Source organism: Callithrix jacchus, chromosome 22 (genome assembly GCF_049354715.1).
Source record: "Callithrix jacchus isolate 240 chromosome 22, calJac240_pri, whole genome shotgun sequence".
In the NCBI taxonomy this organism is placed as follows: domain Eukaryota; kingdom Metazoa; phylum Chordata; class Mammalia; order Primates; family Cebidae; genus Callithrix; species Callithrix jacchus.
Window position 1 is genome coordinate 40,725,310 of NC_133523.1, and position 22,679 is coordinate 40,747,988.

Here is a 22,679-nt window from a genome sequence, read left to right on the forward strand (position 1 = left end):
CACCTCCTTGTCCCTCCACTTCCACCTCGGGCCGTCCCGGTCCCCTCCCATTCCGGGGTGCCCTCAGGACACCCCTCGGACGGCCCCTCACTCGCCCTCCGGGACCGTCGCGGTCCCCTCCCGCCCCCCCCAGCCGTCCCGGCGGCCATTGCTCCAAGATGGCGGCGGCGGCGGCGGCGGGTGAGGCCGGGCCGGGCCGGGCCGGGTGGGGGGTCGGGGGTCCCGGGGCGGCACTCACCTGTAACTCAGCGCGCTCGGCCTCCCAGCGGGCTTTCTCGGCTTCAAAGCGCGCCCACTCGTGCTGGATAAAGTGCAGGATCCCCGGCAGGCTCAGGGGCTCCGGGCCCGCCGTGGGCCCGGGGCTGCCTCCGCCGCCGCCTCCCTTACCTGCCGGACCCGGCCCAGGGGCAGGGGCAGAGACCGGGGCCGCCCCAGTGGGGCCAGGACCCGCGCCTGAGCCGAGCGGACGGCAGGAGGAGGCGGCGGCGGCAACCGCGGCGGCCGCTCGCTCCTCCATCATGGAGGCCCCGGGGCCGGCCCGCGCGCCCGCTGTGCCTCGCGCGCCTGCGCGGCCGCGCCAACCCTCCCCCCCCCCACCTCGCGCGCGCGCCCGGAGGGGGACGGTGGGAAGGGGGGACCGCAGCGAGCGCGAGGCCGGGGGCGAGCCTCGCCCACCGGGGTCGACCCCGAAGGCGAACGTGCCCGCGCGGCGGCGGCGGGAGGGAGATCGCGCCCCGAGGAGGGCAAGGGAGACCCAGGCCCCGCGCGACGGTTGCCCTCGCTGGAGTGAGACTGAGGAAGGGGCCGCTTGCTGACCCCCTCCTTCCACTTCACCCCGGAGAAAGAGCCTTACCCCTTCCCCACCCAAACACCACTCTCCTGAACAATTAGTTTTATTGTGAGAGAAAGGGCAATCAGCAGTGGCCCCATCCTCTCTGATTCCTGGCCAGGTTTGGTTGTCATGGTAACCCTTCCCCAGCGGTGGGGGCGAGTTGGTGGGGGGCAGTCTTTCCTTCCCTTACATCTTTGTGGTTATGGAACCCCAAAACTCTTCAGACTGTGCACCAGGAGAAGGTTGCTAAGGTAACCTAAGTCCCTGGTGGTCCTTCTGCTCCTACCCTCATCTACTGTGGCAACCACCTCCCATCTAGCACTCAGGTAGAAAGGACCCCAGCCTCTCCCCCACAGTCACCTAGTTGGCATTACCATGGTAACGTCTTCCGTTTCCCATCGTGAGAGCCCATTCACCAAACCAACCAGGTGTTTTTATTTAGAGGAGATGCTCAGCTGAGGGGCAGTTGCTATGGTTACAAGGCCTGGACCATCCTCGCAGAGGTGAGAAACAGGCAAGGTCAAGGCCTGGTTACTATGGTAATAGGGCAGCCCCCTTCCAGTGACCCTAGGAACCAAGCCCAACCAAGTAGGGAATGTTTTAAGTGTGTCTGGGAGGGGGTTGTCATGGTAATTGCTTCCGTCAGCTTCTAGCCCTACCTTTTCCAGACACATTCATGCTAGAGGGATGCTTATAGGTTGCTATAATAACTGACATCCCTCCCATTCACCCCACCCCACTCCGGAGACACTCCATGTGGTGCCCGAGATTGTGGGACTTCAAGAGAAAGGATTCCCTGACCTTTCTCTTACTACTTTTGTAGATAAGATGAAATTGTGCTCTACTGTGCGGAAATGGCTGATTTGGGGTTTTCTGGTTCCCCTCCTCTCAGGAGTGCAGCTCAGCTGGGCTGGAACTGCCCTCCTGGAACTCCCCCAGCCTGCAACCTAGGAGGTAAGCTGTCCCTAATGTCGCCCGCACTCTCATGGAAACTACCCTCCCCTCACTCCCTAAGGCTTTCCCACATGTCTCTTTCTTTTCTACCCATCACATCCCAATTTTGCAGATGCAGGGACTGAGGCTCAGGGCAGATCAGAGCTCAGGCTCAGTGAACCCAAGGCCTAAAGATAATTTGGATTCATTTCCATTGTTCTGTGGGAACTGGAGAGACAAGTGCTCAGCTTCACTGTCCTCTTCTTCTCTGAACGCCGTTTCTGTTTGTTTGTTTGTTCGTTTGCTTTTTGAGACAGAGTTTTCACTCTTGTTTCCCAGGCTGTAGTGCGATGGCGGGATCTCAGCTCACTGCAACCTCCGCCTCCCATGTTAAAGCGATTCTCGGGGCCGGGCGTGGTGGCTCACGCCTGTAATCCCAGCACTTTGGGAGGCTGAGGCGGGTGGATCACGAGGTTAAGAGATCGAGACCGTTCTGGTCAACATGGTGAAACCCCATGTCTACTAAAAATACAAAAAATTAGCTGGGCATGGTGGTGCATGCCTGTAGTCCCAGCTACTCAGGAGGCTGAAGGAAGAGAATTGCCTGAACCCAGGAGGCGGCGGTTGCGGTGAGCCGAGATCGTGCCTGGGTAACAAGAGCGAAACTCTGTCTCAAAAAAAAAAAGTGATTCTCCTGCTTCAGCCTCCTGAGTAGCTGGGATTACAGGCACGCACCACCACGCCTAGCTACTTTTTTGTGTTTTTAGTAGAGATGGAGTTTCTCCACTTTGGCCAGGCTGGTCTCGAATGCCTGATCTCAGGTGATCCACCCGCCTTGGCCTCCCAAAGTGCTGGGATTACTGGTGTGAGCCCCCACACCCAGCCTCTGCCCACCATTTCTAAAGCAAGTCCCCTGTTTCTCTCTGGTACCCTCAGCTGGTCTCCTGCCCTGTCTGTAAGTTGTGTGGTTTTTGTCAATTTTTTTGGTTTTTTTTTTGAGACAGGGTCTCACACAGGATGGAATACAGGGGTGCGATCTCGGCTCACTGCAACCTCCACCTCCCGGGTTCAAGTGATTCTCCCACCTCAGCCTCCCCAGTAGCTCAGATTGTAGGTGCACACCACCACACCCAGCTAATTTTTGTGTTTTTTGTTAGAGAGGGGGATTCACCATGTTGCTCGGGCTGGTCTGGAACTCCTGACCTCACGTGAACCACCTGCCTGGGGCTCCCAAGGTACTGAGATTACAGGTGTGAGCCACCACACTTGGCCCTGTCAATCTTTCTATCTTCTGGAGGGCTGACCTAATGAGTACCTCATTCATTCTGTATCCTGAAAATGCAGGGTCCACCACAAAAAACACTCGAGTTTGTTGAGTTACTGAGTTGAATTGATTTATTAATGTGCCATAGTCGAGCTTTGAAAACACCTGTCAGGTTAGCCTGGGAAAGGCTCACCGAAGATGGGCTGAGAGTCAAGGCTTCAGAAAGAACCTAAGAGAGAAGGCAACGTTTGTTGGTTTAAAGCATGACACTGTAGCCAGCTTCTTGGATCAACTCTTGGGTCCACTACTTCCCATTGTATGACTTTGAATAAGAGACTTTAACTCTCTGTGGCTCTGTTTCTTCCTTTTTTCATTTTCTGAGACAGGGTCTCACTCTGTCACCCAGGCTGCAGTGCAGTGGCATAGTCTCGACTCACTGCAACCTCTGCCTCCTGGGCTCAGGTAATCCTCCCACTTCAACCTTCAGAGTAGCTGGGACTACAGTTGCACGCCACCATGCCCGGCTAATTTTTAAATGTGTTTGTAGAGACGGGGTCTTACCAGTCCATGCTGGTCTCAAACTCCCAGGCTCAAGCAGTCTCTCCCGGCTTTGGCCTCCCAAAGTGCTGGGATCACAGACATGCGCCACCGCACCGGCTGGTTTCCATTTTTAAATGGGATCATAACATGAGGATTAAGCAGTGAATACACATAAAGTGCTTAGAACAGGGCTTGGCATGTGGGGAGCTGCTAGAATTGTTATTATTATCCTCCCGATTCAGAAAAATGCAGAACATTCTGACCTTCAAAATCATTGCATCTACTTTGCCCCAGCAAAGGGGTCTGTAGCCCTTAGAGTGGTGAAGTCTTGATGACCTTGTCAGGGTACTAGATGATTCCTTTCCCCACCTCAGTTCTCTCAGACCCTCGCCAGCAGGCGGCACCTCCTCATCTGGCCATCAAACCCGCTGGTGTCTGGTCTGCGAGAGCCAAGGGCTGTGGTGGGCCTGAGGGTCGCCAGGACCTGGCTGCTGTCCTCTGCCCTGCTGGGTACCTCCTGGCCAGCCCAGAGTCAGACAGTGTGGCGAGAGCCAGGGCCTTGAAAGCAGAGACCTAGGTTCTGGTCCCTGCATCCTTCCCATCTCTCTGGGCCAGAGGTTCCCATCTTTCTTTCCTGAGACAGGGTCTCGCTCTGTCACCCAGGCTGGAGTGCAGTGGCTGGATCACAGCTCACTGCAGCCTCAAACTCCTAGGCTCAAGGGACCCTCTCACCTCAGCTTCCCTCCCAAGTAGCTGAGAACATAGGTAGATACTGCCACGCCTGTCTAATTTTTGTATTTTTTGTAGAGACAGGCTTTCACTATGTTGCCCAGGCTAGTCTTAAACTCCTGAGCTCAAGTGATCCTCCTGCCTCAGCTTCCCATAGTGCTAGGATTACAGAAGTGAGCCAGTCCAGGTTCCCTTTTTTTTTTTTTTTTTTTTTTTCCAGACAGAGTCTTGCTCCATAGCCCAGGCTGATCTCGACTCATTGCAACCTCTGCCTCCCAGGTCCTGGTTTAAGCAATTCTCCTGCCTCAGCCTCCTGAGTAGCTGGGATAACAGGCATATGCCACCATGCCCAGCTAATTTTTGTATTTTTAGTAGAGATAGGGTTTCACCATGTTGGCTAGGCTGATCTTGAACTCGTGACCTTGTGATCTGCCTGCCTAACTTTTCCAAAGTGTTGGGATTGCAGGCGTGAGCCACCACGCCCGGCCTAAACTCTAAGATTTTAAGATTTTTGAGGGTTTAAGGTTCTGTGGCTGCAAAGCTTCCTGCCCCTGCACTAATGAACTCCACAAGGGGTGGGATGCCGTCTATCTCTGAGTGTCTGTCGCTCTTATCTCCACTGCTGAGAACAAGCCTGGCGTGTTGTTCACGTGCGTGTTGTGATGTGCTGGCTGATGAGTTCAGCACATCAAAGGATCATCCAGAAAGCAATTCCAAGATCCTAAAGGTTAGAAAGGACTGGCATGGTGACTCACGCCTGAAATCCTGACACTTTGGGAGGACGAGACGGGAGGATCAATTGAGGTCAGGAGTTTGAGGCCAGTCTGGGCAACATAGTGGGAGCCAGTCTCCACAAAAATGTGTTTAAAACATTAGCCAGGCACAGTGGTGTATGCCTGTAGTCCCAGCTACTCGGGAGGCTTAGGCAGGAGGATGCGTTGAACCCAGGAATTCAAGGCTGCAGTGAGCCGTGATTGCATCACTCCACTCAAGCTTGGACAGCAGAGCAAGACCCTGTCCCTTTAAAAAAAAAAAAAAGTTCTTAAAAAATCAAGATTAGTGGCTGGGTGCAGTGGCTCATGCCTGTAATCCCAGCACTTTGGGAGGCCAAGACGGTCAGCTCACTTGAGGTCAGGAGTTCGAGACCAGCCTGGCCAACATGGTGAAACTCCATCTCTACTAAAAATACAAAAATTAGCTGGGCATGATGGCACGGGCCTGTAATCCCACCTACTCAGGAGGCTAAGGCAGGAGAATCGCTTGAACCTGGGAGGCAGATGTTGCAATGAGATGAGATCATGCCACTGCACTCCAGCCTGGGGGACAGAGTGAGACTCCATCTCAAAAAAAGAAAAAGAAATAAGAGCAGTTTGCGGAAATGTTCAGGATGACGTAAGCATACAGGTTAGGGGAAGCATGGCAAGAGATGATGGTGGAATGGCGGACAGACAAGGGGAACGTCAGAAGAAGCTTCCACTTTCTCCCCTGGGCACTGGGGAGCCATGGCAAGTTCAGAGCAGCGGAAGGAGAGGCCCAACTTGTGCTTTAGGAAGACTCCTCTGACTGTCACGAGGAGTGGAGTTGGCAGGAGATCCCGGCAAGGTTAGATGGAATGTGGGTGGCCCTGATTGAGGATGGAGCTATGGAAATGGGGAGGAGAGGACAGAGGATTTAGGACACAGGAAGGTTAGCTGGACATCCCCTGTCTCCAGGAAGGGCAGAAACCTGCAAAAGCCTTCATGGGGAAACTTTATTTGAGCTTCTGCTTGGAACCCAGAGCTGCACCACCTGTGCTGGAGACCGGCCAGCCAAATTTTCAAAGTCGTGACGGGGCAAGGAGACAGCGCCATCTAGGTCTTGCTTGAGGGTGTGGCCATTGAACGTGGAGTGGAGTGTCCTGGTTGGCAGCCTTTTAATGCAAGCCAACCCACTTTTTTGTCATTGTTGGGTTTTTTGAGGCGGTCTTACTCTCATCCAGGTTGAGTGCGGTGGCATGATCCTGTCTCAAGCCATCTCCCCACCTCAGCATCCTGAGTGGCTGGGACCACAGGTGAACAGCACCACACCCAACTAACTTATTTTTTGTAGAGATGAGGTCTCCCTATGTTACCTAGGTTGATCTTGAACTCCTGGACTCAAGTGATCCTCTTGGCCTCCCAAATTGCTGGGATCACAGTGAGTCACTGTACCTGTCCCCACCTCCCCACTTTTACTTTGTTTTTCTTTTTCTTTTCTTTTCTTTCTTTTTTTTTTCTGAGATGGAGCCTGGCTCTGTCACCCAGGCTGGAGTGCAATGGTGCCATCTCAGCCCACTGCAACCTCCACCTCCCAGGTTCAAGTGATCCTCCTCCCTGGGCCTCCCAAATTGCTGTGGGCTGGGTACAGAACTGTGAGTCACTGTACCCAGCCCACCCCACTTACATTTTGTTTCTATATTTATTTATTTATTTAAATGGAGCCTTGCTCTGTTGCCAAGGCTGGAGTGCAATCTCGGCTCACTGCAACCTCCACCTCCCAGGCTCAAGTGATTCTCCTGCCTCAGCCTCCTGAGTAGCTGGGATTATAGGCTTCCACCCTCAAACGTGGCTAATTTCTGTATTTTTAGTAGTGAAGGAGTTTCACCATATTGGCTAGGCTGGTCTCAAACTCCTGACCTCAGGTGATCCACCCGCCTTGTCCTCCCAAAGTGCTGACGTCACAGGCATGAGCCACCGTGCCTGGCATGATTTTTTTTCCCAGTACCCTGCTTTAAAAAAAATTTTTTTTTAATTCTAATAAAATATATATAACACTAAATGTACCATCTTAAAAAATCTTAACCATTTTTCAGCACACAGTTCAGTAGTATTAGGTGCCTTCACACTGATGTGCCAACAAACCTCTGGGACCCTTTTTTTTTTTTTTTTTTTGAGACGGAGTTTCGCTCTTGTTACCCAGGCTGGAGTGCAATGGCGCGATCTCGGCTCACCGAAACCTCCGCCTCCTGGGTTCAGGCAATTCTCCTGCCTCAGCCTCCTGAGTAGCTGGGATTACAGGCACGCACCACCATGCCCAGCTAATTTTTTTGTATTTTTAGTAGAGACGGGGTTTCACCATGTTGACCAGGATGGTCTCCATCTCTTGACCTCGTGATCCACCTGCCTCGGCCTCCCAAAGTGCTGAAATTACAGGCGTTGAGTCACTGCACCCGGCCTACCTCTGGGACCTTCTTATCTTCCCAAACTAAAACTCTGTACCCATCAAACAACTCCCAGCTGCCCCCTGGCTCCTGTCATTTTACTTGTTTCTATTAGTTTGACCCACGCTTTCAAAAAAAATTTTTTTTCTTAGTGGCCAATATTTTCAAATTGGGATAATTCTAATTTTTTAAAAATCAAATCATTTCTGTCTTTTCATGCAAAACCAGAGCTGTCAGGCAGAGCATCAGGGAGATGATGGGATGGCACAGGATTTGGGGAAGTGACGAGGTGGAAGGGAAAGTGCTTGAGGGCTGTGGCATCAGCCTCATTCTGGAGCCAGGGCCAGGGTGTTTGGGGGCAGGGAGGAGGAGATGGGATGGCTTCCTGGAGGAGGGAATGATAGGGAGACGAGAGTGGGAATGGGGTTAGGGTGTTTATAACTGAGCCTGAATCTGAATAAGTTGACAGAGAATAGGCAGAGGGTGGCACTGAATGAAGAAGGGAAGGTGATTCACTTTAAGAAAAAAAAAAGCTTATCCAGCACCTAATGTGTATCTGGCTCTGTTTTGGTTTTGGGGACCCAGCCAGGCTCAGGTCCCGCCCTCCTGGGTCTTGAAAGCTCATAAAGACACATGCTTTTCCCAGCACTGGTGACTTAAGAGTAGTCAGGCTGCGGTGGGGGACCCCAGGGGGCTGAGGGCACACAGAGATGGTGCATGACGCAGCCTGGGAGGTCAGGAAGTGCTTCCTGGAGGAGGGGAAGTCAAACCTGAAGCCAAATAAGGAAAAGAAGGGGAACTGAGAAAGGGCTGGGAAAACGGGCAAGGCTGAGGGTGGCAGAAGGGGGCGGTTCTGACAATCAGCTGCAGCCTTCCCTTTCGTCCCCCTCCCCAGGATGCCCCGGAGGCCCAGCTAGCCCCAGACTTCGGCCCCATGCGGCTCACCCGCTGCCAAGCTGCCCTGGCAGCCGCCATCACCCTCAACCTTCTGATCCTCTTCTATGTCTCATGGCTGCAGCACCAGCCTAGGAACTCCCGGGCCCGGGGACCCCGCCGTGCCTCCGCTGCCGGCCCCCACGTCACGGTCCTGGTGAGGGAGTTCGAGGCATTTGACAACGCAGTGCCTGAGCTGGTGGACTCCTTCCTGCAGCAAGACCCGGCCCAGCCCGTGGTGGTGGCAGCCGACACACTCCCCTACCCGCCCCTGGCCCTGCCCCGCATCCCCAACGTTCGTCTAGCGCTACTCCAGCCCGCCCTGGACCGGCCAGCCTCGGCCTCGTGCCCTGAGACCTACGTGACCACCGAGTTTGTGGCCCTGGTACCTGATGGGACGCGGGCTGAGGCACCGGGCCAGTTGCAGCGCATGGTGGAGGCGCTCCGCGCAGGAAACGCACGCCTAGTGGCCGCCCCGGTCGCTACAGCCAACCCTGCCCGGTGCCTGGCCCTGAACGTCAGCCTGCGAGAGTGGACTGCCCGCTATGGCGCAGCCCCCGCCGCTCCCCGCTGCGACTCCCTGGACGGAGACGCAGTGGTGCTCCTGCGTGCCCGCGACCTCTTCAACCTCTCGGCGCCCCTGGCCCGGCCGGTGGGCACCAGCCTCTTCCTGCAGACCTCCCTTCGCGGCTGGGCGGTGCAGCTGCTAGACTTGACCTTCGCCGCAGCGCACCAGCCTCCGCTGGCCACGGCCCATGCGCGCTGGAAGGCTGAGCGCGAGGGGCGCACTCGGCGGGCGGCGCTGCTCCGCGCACTGGGCATCCGCCTGGTGAGCTGGGAGGGCGGGCGGCTAGAGTGGTTTGGCTGCAACAAGGAGACCACGCGCTGCTTTGGAACCGTTGTAGGTGATACGCCCGCCTACCTCTACGAGGACCGCTGGACGCCCCCCTGCTGCCTGCGCGCACTGCGCGAGACCGCCCGCTACGTGGTGGGCGTGCTGGAGGCCGCCGGCGTGCGCTACTGGTTGGAGGGTGGCTCACTGCTAGGAGCTGCCCGCCACGGGGACATCATCCCGTGGGACTACGACGTGGACCTGGGCATCTACTTGGAGGATGTGGGCAACTGCGAGCAGCTGCGGGGGGCCGAGGCCGGCTCGGTGGTGGATGAGCGCGGCTTCGTGTGGGAGAAGGCGGTTGAGGGCGACTTTTTCCGCGTGCAGTACAGCGAAAGCAACCACCTGCACGTGGACCTGTGGCCCTTCTACCCCCGCAACGGCGTCATGACCAAGGACACGTGGCTGGACCACCGGCAGGATGTGGAGTTCCCCGAGCACTTCCTGCAGCCGCTGGTGCCCCTGCCCTTTGCCGGCTTCGTGGCGCAGGCGCCCAACAACTACCGCCGCTTCCTGGAGCTGAAGTTCGGGCCTGGGGTCATCGAGAACCCCCAGTACCCCAACCCGGCACTACTGAGTCTGACGGCAAGTGGCTGAAGCCCTGACACCCTCGCCTTTGTTTTTCCGGGGTCTGTTTGGATGTGGAGAAGCTTTGTGCGAGGGGTGAGGGGTGGTGGGGTGTGTGGCCGAGAGGGGGAGGGGGAAACTGACCAAGAAAGAAATCCGAAGGAGAGCTTGAGAGAGGCTGACATTGGCAGGAGAGCACCAGGACGAGGATGGGAAGCGACCTCCAGATATTCTCAAATGGTCATGCCCACTGGGAGCCGTGGATATGCGTCGGGACCCGCTGGGTCGTCCCAGTCATTGAGGGAGCCAAGGATGCCGCGCCATCCTGCAAGGCTGAGCACGGCCCCAGACCCGGAAAAAGTGTCCTGCCCAAGATTTCGAGAGCCCTGCGCTCTGCGGCAGGGAAGGAGTGAAAGAGTGCAGGCTCTGGAGCCAAAGTGGCAAGATTCAAATCCTGGCTTTATATCGCTTATAAGTCAGGTGGGCTTGGGGGAGCGTCGCCGGGTTCTCTGTGCCTCAGTTGCCCCCAGGATGTGGGACCCTTGGCTGCAGGGGTTGCTTCCGCCACTAGAGGGCGCGCCGGTCCCGCTCCTGGTGGCTCACTGTGGCTCCCGGGTCGGCAGTCCGCCCGGGGCCTCTGTTCCATAGCCATCCACTCTGGAGCCTTTGGACTTCTCTCCAAGCCCCTGTGGGAGGCGGGACAGCAGTGACCGAGATCTCACCTTCTTTCGGCCTGCGACCTCCTTCCCTCCTGGAAGAGCCGTGACCTGCATGCTGCTCTTAACACCGTCTTGCAGAGGAGGAAATAAATTATCAGAGTTCCGAGGTGCAGCTATGGCCGAGAACCCGGTGCTGGGCCTGGAGCGGGGGCTCACGCCTGTAATCCCAGCACTTTGGGAGGCCAAGGTGGGAGGATGGCTTGAGCCCAGCAGTTCGAGACCAACTTGGGCAACATGGCCAGACCCTGTCTGTATTTTTAAAACAGAAAAAGAACCGAGCTCTGGATCTCAGCTCTACTCATGATGATTACCTCATTTCAGCTGTCTGCACCTATTTCCCCACTTGCTCGGCAGGGTAGACAATCACCATAGCTCACATTCACTGAGCATCTGCTGGGTACCAGGCACCATTCTCAGTGTTTCACCTGGGTCAGCTCATGCATCCCTCGCCTCAGCCCTCTGAAGTCACAGCTGCTCTTACTTTCATTATACAGATGAGAAAGCTGAGGCCAGAGTGGTGAATCACTTGCTCAAGGTCAGGCAGCTCAGGAAGGGGCAGATCAGGGTCTTGAACCCAGGTGGTCAGGCTCTGGAGCCCACAATTGTCTTATTCAATATGCCTCCCTCTGGTCATGGGCCCCAAGAGGGGCTCGGAGACCCACTTAGCAGGTGAAAGCAATGGCAGTCTTCCTTTTTTGATTATGCACCTAAGAGTAAATGGTATTTGGGCATGTATTCCCAATATGTGTGTATTTATTTATAAACACGTACAGATACTACTATCTGTATGTTAGTAATAAAGCTGAAATTATTCCATTTTAAAATTATGAATATGAGTAGGGGTTGTTTCTTGTCTCATCCCAGTGACTTGTTTTGCACTCCCAGGAGTGAGCACCCGGCACCAGGACCACAGGTTAAAAAAAAAAAAGTTGGTCAGGGACAGTGGCTCACACCTGTGATCCCAGCACTTTGGGAGGCTTGAGCTCAGGAGTTTGAGACCAGCCTGGGCAATAGAGCAAGACCTCTTCTCAATTGAAAGCTGGGCCTGGGGGACCATTGCCGTTTCTCTGTGCCTCCAAGAAACGAAAGATATTCACAGGAAGGGGATCCAGAGTCTGGCTCGGTTTGAATCCCAGTTGGCCACTTGCTTTCTTTGTAATCTCAGGCAAGTCACTGCCTCTCTGAACCTGTAAACTGAGGAGACTGGTAATAGTGCACAATTGTGTATTCCTTGGAGGAGGAGCAGGCTTCAGAGACCAGCAAGAGAAGATTAATGTTTGACCCAGTCCCCTGAGGCTCAGACATCCAGAACCTGACTTCTTGTATCCCAGCCCCTGCTTCTAACCACTGAACCCACAAATGATTCACAAAGAGCCTTGGCAGGTCCCCAGGGAGGATTCTGGAATGTGTAAGGATGATTTGCCTTATCATCGTGGCCGGCAGGTGCTCTCGGCTCCTGGCAGGTGTGGTCCAGAGATGCAGATGTTTTGTCGTATTCGGGAATCGCCACACAGCGTGGCACCATCCCTTGTCCTGCAGTTTCCAGATGTCTCATTGGACATTCAGGAAGGAAGGGTAATAGTCAAAATATTTTGCCACTGGTAATATCTTGCCACTGTAATATAAATAAATATATATCAATATATGCATCAAATTTTTAAAATATTTCTTTTAGGCCAGGTATAGTTTAATTCCAGCACCTTGGGAGGCCAAGGCAGGGGGGTGGCTTGAAGCCAGGAATTTGAGACCAGCCTGGACAACATAGAGAGACGTCATCTCTACAAAACATTGCAAAAATTGAGCAGGGCATGGTGGCTCACACCATTAATCCCAACACTTTGGGAGGCTGAGGCAAGTGTATTGCTTGAGTCCAGGAGTTCAAGACCAGCCTGGGGCCAGGCGGGGTGGCTCACACCTGTAATCCCACCACTTTGGGAGGTGTAGGCAGGCAGATCACTTGAGGCCAGGAGTTCGAGACCAGCCTGGGGCCAGGCGGGGTGGCTCACACCTGTAATCCCACCACTTTGGGAGGCATAGGCAGGCAGATCACTTGAGGCCAGGAGTTCGAGACCAGCCTGGCCAACATGGTGAAACCACGTCTCTACTAAAAATACAATTGCCAGGCACAGTGGCTCATGCCTGTAATCCCAGCACTTTGGGAGGCCAAGGCAGGTGGATCACGAGGTCAGGAGTTTGAGACCAGCCTGGCCAACATGGTGAAACCCCGTCTCTACTAAAAACACAAAAATTAGCTGGGCGCGGTGGTGCGTGCCTGTAATCCTAGCTACTGGGGAGGCTGAGGCAGGAGTATGGCTTGAACCCAGGAGGCGGAGGTTGTGGTGAGCGGAGATCGTGCCACTGCACTCCAGCCTCGGTGACAGAGCAAGACTCATCTTAAAAAAACATACAGGCTGGGCACGGTGCCTCACGCCTGTAATCCCAGCACTTTGGGAGGCCGAGGCGGGTGGATCACGAGGTCAAGAGATTGAGACCATCCTGGTCAACATGGTGAAACCCCGTCTCTACTAAAAATACAAAAAATTAGCCGGGCATGGTGGCGGGTGCCTGTAATCCCAGCTACTTAGGAGGCTGAGGCAGGAGAATTGCCTGAACTCAGGAGGCGGAGGTTGCAGTGAGCTGAGATCGCGCCATTGCACTCCAGCCTGGGTAACAAGAGCAAAACTCCATCTCAAAAAAAAACACATACAACAATTACCTGGGCATTGTGGTACACACCTGCAGTCCCAGCTACTCAGGATGCTGAGGTAGAAGGATCAGCTGAGCCCAGCAGGTCAAGGCTACAGTGAGCCAGGATCATGCCACTGCAGTCCAGCCTGGGCAACAGAGTGAGACCCTGTTTCAAAAAACAAAAATTCTTATTGTCACCTAAGTTATGATATGACAGAAAATCTATCACAATTAACTTGAACTAGTTTTTATTCAAATATGTATTGAATTATTAATGAGTGCTTTCTCAACTACTCATACTATTATCCAACCAGAAGAGCAGTATTTCAGTATTTTAACAAATAGTATTTCTAGTTCAGACCAACTAAGTTGTAGCCTTACTTGGAGGTGAAAACCCTGGTAATAATTATCCGAGCCCCAAATCTCTATCTTGTAGATACAAAGTCCTTTTTGTTTTTAAATGGTCTCGGAATCTTCCGGGAAGTACCAGTACCATATAAAATGAGGAAAGCTTGCATTCAGTTTGGTTCAAACTTGGCCAAAGGTTGTCCACCATGTGAAAAAGACTCACATTGCCCGTGGCTCTTGGTAATCAGACACCAGTCCACGTGTTTCCAGCGCGCTGGAACTGTCTATACCACAGGCATAAACGTCTGCCTACCTCCTTGGGTTCTGGGGAGGTGGCTCCACACATTTGCATATAGAAATGCATATTGTAAGTTACTATCCTCTTATTATTCCTCTTTATTACATTTAGGGCAATAAAGGATTGTTTTTGTTGTTGTTTTTGAGACAGGGTCTCACTCTCACCCAGGCTGGAGGGCAGTGGTGCAGTCTCGGCTCACTGCAGCCTCCCACCTCAGCCTCCCTTGTAGCTGGGACTACAGGTATGTGGTACCATACCCAGCTAATTTGTTACATATATATATATGTACTAGTAATTAGTGGTTACCTGGGACAGGGCCACTGATGAGACAGACTGCAAAGAGGGACAGACTGCAAAGAGGCACAAGGAAATTTGGGGATGATGAGAATATCATGCACCTTGATTATGGGAGTGGTTTTTCACAGTATATGCAGCTGTCAAAACTCATTTAACTGTATTTTCTTTCTTTCTTTCTTTCCTTTCTTTCTTTCTTGTTTTTTTTTTTTTTTTGAGACAGGGTCTCCCAGTGTTGCCCAGGCTGGTCTCAAACTCCTGAGCTCAAGCGATCCTTCTGCCTCAGCTTCTCAAAGTGCTGAGATTACAGGCGTGAGCCACTGAGCCTGGCCTAATTGACTTTAATGGGTGCAATTTATCATACGAAAATTTTTCTTCTTGAGTCAATCTCACTCTGTTGCCCAGGCTGGAGTGCAGTGGTGTAATCTTGGCTCACTGCAACCTCCACCTCCTGGATTCAAGTGATTCTCATGTCTCAGCCACCTGAGTAACTGGGATTACAGGTGTGCACCACCACACCTGGCTAATTTTTGTATTGATAGTGGAGACAGAGTTGCAACATGTTGGCCAGGCTGGTCTTGAACTCCTGGCCTCATTTGATCTGCCTTGGCCTCCCAAAGTGCTGGGATTACAGGTGTGAGCCACCTTGCCGGACCTATTGTATGTAAATTACACCTCAATAGGGTTGGCCTCAGAAAGAACAGAAGGGAGGCAGAATAACAGGCCTAGGAACATGGACCTGTCTCTAAGAGAGACAAAACTGAGTCGCTGCCCTCTGCCTTTCTGTCCCCATACTGCCACTCTGAGCCTAGAACCCAGGACCAACCCCAATCCCAGGCCAGCTTGGGCTCTTCTTCCCAAGTCAAGTTCCTTCAGAGAAGCAAGAGGGATGGGAGGGGCAGTGGGGAAAGGGAGAGAAGACTGAAGCTGGGAACTGGGACCCAGGGAATGCCCATCCAAGTGTTTTTTCTCCTGCTCTTATGTAACCCGCACCAGCAGCCTTGGGTGAGGCATAACAGAGCCATTGTCACCAGCAGCTGGTAGTGCTCACCCAAGGTCACATAGTTGCCAGGGAGCAGAGTCAGGACTGAACCAGCCTCTCCCACCATTCCGCCGGTGTTTATTGAGCATGTGCTGTACGCATGCGCCAGCCTCTGTGCTAGGCCCTGAACATACAGCAGTGAACAATTCAAAGGTTTCCCCAACCCCGAGTGACCTGCCCACTGCGGACAGGCAGGAAACAATAAACATCATAAACCAGTGAATGCTACAGCCTGTTGGGAGGGGGCTGTTGCTTTTGAAAAAGGAGAACAGGGCCGGCCAGTGGCTCACACCTGGAATCCCAACACTTTGGGGATGTAGGTGAACTCCCTTCAGCCCAAGACTTCAAAATCAGCCTGGACAACTTACAGAGACCCTGTCACTACAAAAAAAAAATTTTTTTTAAGGAAAAAAAAAAAAATAGCTGGGCATGGTACCATGGGCCTGTAGTCCCAGCTACTGAGGAGGCTGAGGTGGGAGGATCACTTGAACCTGGGAGGTCAAAGCTGAAATGAGACATGGTCATGTAACTGCATTCCAGCCTGGACGACAGTGTGAGACCCTGTCTTTAAAAAAGAAAAGAGTCAAACAGGCCTGGTGTGGTGGTTTACCTGTCATCCCATTACTTTGGGAGGCGGAGGTGGGAGAATTGCTTGAGCTCAGGAGTTTGAGACCAGCCTGGGCCATAGAGCAAGACGAGCCCCCGGCAAGATCCCATCTCTCTCAATCTCTCTCTCTTTTTTTGTAGACAAGGTCTCTCTCTGTCGCCCAGGCTAGAATGCAGTAGAGCGCAGTGGCATGATCTTGGCTCAATGCAACCTCTGCCGCCCGGGTTCAACGATTCTCGTGCCTCAGCCTCCAGAGTAGCTGGGATAACAGGCACCTGCCACCACCCCTGACTAATCTTTGTGTTTTTAGTAGGGACGAGTTTCACCATGTTGGTCAGGCTGGTCTCGAACTCCTGACCTCAAGTGATCCGCCTACCTCAGCCTCCTAAAGTGCTGGGGTTACAGACATGAGCAACCACACCTGGCTAATTTTTGTATTTTTAGTAGTGACAGAGTTTTGCTATTTTGGCCAGGCTGGTCTCAAACTCCTGGCATTAAGTGATCCGCGTGCCTCAGCCTCCCTAAATGCACAGATTACAGGCATGAGCCACTGTGTCTGGCCAAGACCCCAACTCTTAAAAAAAAAGAAAGAAAAAGTCTGGGCGTGGTGGTTCACACCTGTAATCCCAGCACTTTGGGAGGCTGAGGGGAGCAGATCACCTGAGGTCAGGAGTGTGAGACCAGCCTGACCAACATGGAGAAACTCCATCTCTACTTAAAAAAAAAAAATCAGCCAGGCGTGGTGGCGCTTGCTTGTAATCTCAGCTACTCAGGAGGCTGAGGCAGGAGAATTGCTTGAACCCAGGAGGCAGAGGTTGCGGTGAGCTAAGATCGCACCATTGCACTCCAGCTTGGGCAACAAGAGCGAGACTCCACCTCAAAACAAAAAGAAAAAGAAAAACGGTAGAACAAGGTATGCGTTGGGTGGGTGAGGGTGGGGGGCAGGAAACAGGGGTGGCAGAATGAAATAAAGTGACCAGAGAAGGCTCACCGACGTGACATTGCAGCCAAGGCAAGAGGGAGGTGTGGGAAGAGCCAAGTGGAGGAGATCTGTGGGGAGAGGGGCCAGGAGAGGAACAGCCCGTACAAATGCCCTGAGGCACCAGGGAGGCCTGGCACGTTCAAGGAATGGCAGAGGCTGGAGTGAGGAGGGGGGCAGAGGTGAGGCTGGTGAAGTAAGGAGCATCCTACAGAGGCTATGGAGAGCACCTTGGCTTTTTTTCTTTTTTTCTTTTTTTTTTGAGACGGAGCCTTGCTCTGCTGCCGAGGCTGGAGGGCAGTGGCACAATCTCACTGCAACCTCCGCCTCTCAGGTTCAAGTGATTCTCCTGCCTCAGCCTCCTGAGTAGCTGGGATTACAGGCACATGCCACCATGCGCAGCTAATGTTTTGTGTTTTGGTAGAGACAGGTTTCACCGTGTTAGCCAGATGGTCTCCATCTCCTGACCTCATGATCCGCCAGCCTCGGTCTCTCACAGTGCTGGGATTACAGGCGTGAGCCACCGCGCCCAGCCCACCTTGGCTTTTTCTCTGGGTTCTGAACTGCGGAGGGACACGAGCTGCCATGATGGAACCAGATGCCTTCTAGAGGCCGTGTGGGGAACAGGTGGAAGAGGTTGGGGCTCAGTCCTGCGTGAAGGCGACTGTAATAGCTCGGGTGGGAGATGATGGCAGCTGTCCAGGGTGGTACCCAGTGTGGAAGGTGTAGAAGGGGCCGGATTTGAGGTTTGAGGGCAAAGGAAATGAGATTTCTGGCACCTTGAATGTGGGGTATGTCGGATGAAAGGCGGGCAGAGCAGGGAGGGAAATAGAATGACTTGTCCTGTACATGACTGCAGCCGGACTCCCTGCACCAATCGCGCCTCCTGCACCCCTCAGCAGGCCCGAGGCTCCCCAACATCAGGCCAGAGCCAACCCCATGGAACCCAAAGTCCCCAAGCTCTCCAGTGAATGAGGTTCTTAATGTATGACCACCCAACAGGCCTGGCCTGGCATCCAGGTTTCTCCACCCACAGGGTCCACGTGGGTGGGTTCCAGATCCAATCTCCAGTATTCGGAGGAGGTGGCAGAGGGGGGCCCCCAGCCCACCATTTTCATCTTTCACACCGGATTTGCAGATTTCATTTTAATGACACTCCACTGTTTCCTTGCTTGTGTTTTGAGACAGAGTCTCACTGTCGCCAGCATGGAGTGCAGCGGCAAGACCTCCACTTACTGCAACCTCTGCCTCCTGGGCTCAAGCGATTCTTCCACCTCGGCCTCCTGAGTAGCTGAAACTACAAACGCCCAGATCATTTTTTTTGGATTTTTAGTAGAGATGGGGTTCCCCTATGTTGGTCAAGCTGGTCTCAAACTACTGACCTGAGATGATCCACCTGCCTGGGCCTCACAAAGTGCTGGGATTACAGGCACAAGCTACTGCACCCAGCCACTAATTTTAAAACACATTTGACACTGGGTGCAGTGGCTCACGCCTGTAATCCCAACACTTCAACACTTTGGCCTGGGAGTTCAAGACCAGCCTGGGCAACATAGTGAGATCCCTTCCCGTCTTTACAAACAAACAAAAAAAACTTTTCTAATAAAAATAGCTGGGCATGGCCAGGCACAGTGGTGGCTCACACCTGTAATCCCAGCATTTTGGGAGGTGGAGGTGGATCACCTGAGGTCAGGAGTTCAAGCCCAGCCTGGCCAACATGGCGAAATCCTGTCTTTACAAAAAATACAAAACGTACAGGCCTGGTGGCAGGTGCCTGAAATCTCAGCTACTCAGGAAGCTGAGGTAGGAGAATTGCTTGAACCTGGAAGGCAGAGATTGCAGTGAGTGGAGATCTTGCCACTGCACTCCAACAAAGTGAGACTCTGGCTCCAAAAAAAAAAAAAAAAACTTTGACACGAGGAGTTTGAGAACAGCCTGGCCAACATGGTAAAACCACTAAAAATGCAGCAATTGCCAGGCACAGTGGCTCACATCTGTGGTCCTAACACTTTGGGAGGCCAAGGCCGGTGGATCACCTGAGGTCAGGAGTTCAAGACCAGCGTGGCCAGTGTGGTGAAACCCCATCTCTACTAAAAAACAGAAGAAGTAGCTGGGTGTAGTAGTGCATGCCTGTAGTCCCAGCTACTTGGAAGGCTGAGGCAGGAGAATGGCTTGAACCCGGGAGGCGGAGCTTACATTGAGCCAAGATTGTGCCACTGCACTCCAGCCTGGGTGACAGGGCAAGACTCTGACTCAAAAAAAAAAAAAAAAGTTTGAAGCCAGGGGCTGTCACTCACTCCTGTAATCTCAGCACTTTGGAAGGCCAAGGTGGGTGGATCACCTGAGGTCAGAAGTTCAAGCCCAGCCTGGCCAACATGATGAAACCTTGTCTCTACTAAAAATACAAAAAATTACTGGGTGTGGTGGCAGGTGCCTGTAATCCCAGCTACTCAGGAGGCTGAGGCAGGGGAATCGCTTGAACCCAGGAGGTAGAGGTTGCAGTGAGCCGAGATCGTGCCACTGCACTCCAGCCTGGGCAATAAGAGCCAAACTCTGTCTCGTAAACGAAAGTTCCATTGTCCTTCACAGTGCAATGATCATGGGGTGTCAACTAAGCAAACAAAAAGATACTAAAGATACCATCTATAACTGGACCCAGGGCAGTGGTGCCTCCAGGAAGCTCGCCAAAGTCAACACAGGCGCTGCGGAGAATTGGAAGATCATATCAACAACGCCTAACGTTAGAACAGGTGAGAAGTAGGGCAGGGCGCAGGGGCACACACCTGTAATCCTAGCACTTTGGGAAGCAAGGTGGGAGTGTCACTTGAGTCCAGGAGTTTGAGACCAGCCTGACCTGGTGAGACCCCATCTCTACAAATTAAAATCAGAGGCTGGGCATGGTGGCCCCCACCTGCAATCCCAGCACTTTGGGAGGCCAAGGCAGGCAAATCACCTGAAGTCAGGAGTTTAAGACCAGCCTGATAAACCGAAGAAACCCTGTCTCCCCTAAAAATATAATATTAGCCAGGTGTGGTGGCACACGTCTGTGATCCCAGCTACTCGGGAGGCTGAGGCAGGAGAATCACTTGAACTCAGGAGGCAGAGGTTGCAGTGAGCTGAGATCGCACCATTGCACTCCAGCCTGGGTAACAAGAGCAAAACTTTGTCTCCAAAAAAAAATAACAATAATAATAATTAGCGGGTGTGGTGGTGTGCACCTGTAGTTCCAGCCACTCAGGAGGCTGAGGCAGAACTGCTTGAGCCCAGGAAGTCGAGGCTGCAGTGAGCCGTGGTAGCACCACTGCACTTCGCTTGAGCAAGAGACCCTGTCTCAGAAGAACAGGTGAGACTCAACAGTGGCATAGTCCTTTCTGTTTGTTTTTTTCTTTTGTTTTTGAGACAGTCTAACTCTGTCACCCAGACTGGAGTGCAGTGGTGCAATTGCAGCTCACCACAGCCTCCGCCTCCTGGAGCAATTCTCCTGCCTCCACTTCCCAAGTAGCTGGGATTCCAGGTGCCCGCCACTACACGCAGCTAACTTTTGTATTTTTCATAGAGACGGGATTTCACCATTTTGGTCAGACTGGTCTCAAACCCCTGACCTCAGGTGATCCACCCACCTCAGCCTCTCAACATGCTGGATTAACAGGTATAAGCCACCGTGCCTGGCCAGCATCGTCCATATTCAGAACTTAACACAGGATGTAAAACAGTTGCAGAGCGGGTTTTTATGCAAATAGCAACTTTGGGGTTTCCAAAAAAAAAAAAAAAATCACTATTGGGACAATTTGGATAGTGAGAGTTGGGATATGAAGGGATGCCTGCATTCCTATGTAGGTGGTCACAATGGGAAAAAATGTTACCATGAGTTGTACAGATTTTGTTGTTATTTCTGAGACAGAGTCTTGGGAGGAGGTGGAGAGGGAGCGCAAAAAGAGAAAAAAAAATTATATATATATATATATAATAAACTCTGAGACGGAGTTTCGCTCTTGTTACCCAGACTGCAGTGCAATGGCGCGATCTCAGCTCACCGCAACCTCTGCCTTCTGGGTTCAAGCAATTCTCCTGCCTCAGCCTCCCGAGTAGCTGGGACTACAGGCACGCACCACCATGCCCAGCTAATTTTTGTATTTTTAGTAGAGATGGGGTTTCACCTTGTTAACCAGGATGGTCTCGATCTCTTGACCTCGTGATCCACCCACCTCGGCCTCCCAAAGTGCTGGGATTATAGGCGTGAGCCACCGCGCCCGACCAAAAAAATATATTTTTTAAAAAAGAGAGACCCCCCCCCAAAAAAATAAATAACAAATAAAAAAAGAGAGACAGAGTCTTGCTGTGTTGCACAGGTTAGAGTGCAGTGTCGCAATCTCAGCTCGCTGCAACCTCCACCTCTTGGGTTCAAGCGATTCTCCCCGCACAGAATTTTTTAAGAGACAGGGTCTCAATCTGTCGCCCAGGCTGGAGTGCAGTCATATAATCATGGTTCATTGCCGCCTTGAACCCTTGGGCTCAAGCGATCCCCTCGCCTCAGCCTCTTGAGTAGTGAAACTCCCTTCAGGAACAACTACGTCCAGATTGTAGAAAACATTTAACTGGAATACACACAGCGAAAAACGCACATGATTTGTGTACAGGCTCATTCACTTTTCCAAATGCCAACAGCTGTGGAATCATCACCCAAATCAAGGTAAGACATTTGCTTTATCATAGAATGTTCTTTTGTGCTCCCTCCGGATCAATACTCTTTTTTTTTTTTGAGACAAGATCTTACACTGTCACTCAGGCTGGGGTGCAGGGGCATAATCATGGCTCACTGTAGCCTCAATGTACTCGGCTCAATCAATCCTCCCTCCTCAGCCTCCCAATTAGCTGGGACTACAGGCAAGCACCACTATACCCAGCTCATTTTTGTATTTTTTGTAGAGACGGGGGATTCGTCATGTTGTCCAGGCTAGTTTCAATCTGCCCGCTTCAAGCAGACTCAAGCAATCTGCTCACCTCGACCTCCCAAAGTGCTGGGATTACAGGCGTGAAGCCACCATGCCTGGCCTCATATGCATTCTCGTAGGTCACCACTGTTCTGATTTCCCACCGCAGACCAGTTTAGCAGGTTCTAGCCCTCCTCGGATTGGAACGATACAGTATTCACCATCTCTGGCTTCTCTCAACAAAGTATCTGAAATGCATTTCTATTGCAGCGTAGGTCAATATCGCTCTTACTTATTTTTGAGATGGAGTCTCATTTTGTCACCCAGACTGGAGTGCAATGGCGTGGTCTCCACTTACTGCAACCTCTGCCTCCCGGGTTCAAGCAATTCTCTCACCTCAGCCTCCTGAGTAGCTGGAACTACAGGCACCCACCACCACACCCAGCTAATTTTTGTATTTTAGTAGAGACGGAGTTTCACTATATTGGCCAGGCTGGTCTCGAACTTCTGACCTTGTGATTCACACGCCTTGGCCTCCCAAAGTGCTGGGATTGCAGGTGTGAGCCACCGCGCCCGGCCTCATTCTTGTTTATTGTGAGTAATCTTCCATTGGTTGAGGGTACCAGTGTATCCAACTGACTTGCTCCCAAATTTTAGCAACAATGAGTACGGCAGCTAAATGATTATGGACACATTTCTGTGTGAACAAGTTTTCATTTCTCTTGGGTAAGGACCCAGGAATGCAACTCCTAAGCTGCATGGTTTAAAAAAAAAAAAAAGTGACGTGTCTTTACTCTGTTGCCCAGGCTGGAGTGCAGTGGCACGATCATGGGTGGCTGCAGCCTTGAACTCCTGGGCTCAAGGCATCCTCCCACCTCTAGCTGGGACTACAAGTGTGTACCACT

The 22,679-nt window shown here is 52.6% G+C and overlaps 2 protein-coding genes across 9 annotated transcripts in view; one reads left to right on the forward strand and one right to left on the reverse strand.

Annotated features, from left to right (window-relative positions):
* The window catches only part of STRN4 (striatin 4), a 25,857-nt gene extending 25,317 nt beyond the window's left edge, over nt 1–540 (reverse strand). For both annotated transcript variants that reach the window (XM_035287336.3, XM_035287335.3), the window contains exon 1: nt 239–540. In XM_035287336.3, coding sequence (XP_035143227.1) covers nt 239–520 — 282 coding nt within the window. In that variant the 5' untranslated portion in view covers nt 521–540. The remainder of the gene's footprint in view (nt 1–238) is intronic.
* FKRP (fukutin related protein) lies at nt 144–11,414 on the forward strand. Of its 7 annotated transcripts, none has more exons than XM_078360206.1 (4): nt 144–1,335; nt 1,725–1,786; nt 2,923–3,000; nt 8,372–11,414. In XM_078360206.1, the coding sequence occupies exon 4, from the start codon at nt 8,411–8,413 to the stop codon at nt 9,896–9,898; it is 1,488 nt and encodes a 495-aa protein (XP_078216332.1). In that variant the 5' UTR covers nt 144–1,335; nt 1,725–1,786; nt 2,923–3,000; nt 8,372–8,410; the 3' UTR covers nt 9,899–11,414. The 7 variants fall into 7 exon arrangements, with proteins under 7 accessions (XP_078216332.1, XP_054105334.2, XP_054105335.2 ...); XM_054249359.2 differs by having other exon boundaries at nt 144–180; nt 1,656–1,786; XM_054249360.2 differs by having other exon boundaries at nt 144–180.
* Nucleotides 11,415–22,679: the final 11,265 nt, after the last annotated feature.

Excerpts from the sequence above, each read along its gene's own strand:
- FKRP (XM_017967828.4), top strand. The coding sequence starts at position 8,411 with ATGCGGCTCACCCGCTGCCAAGCTGCCCTGGCAGCCGCCATCACCCTC.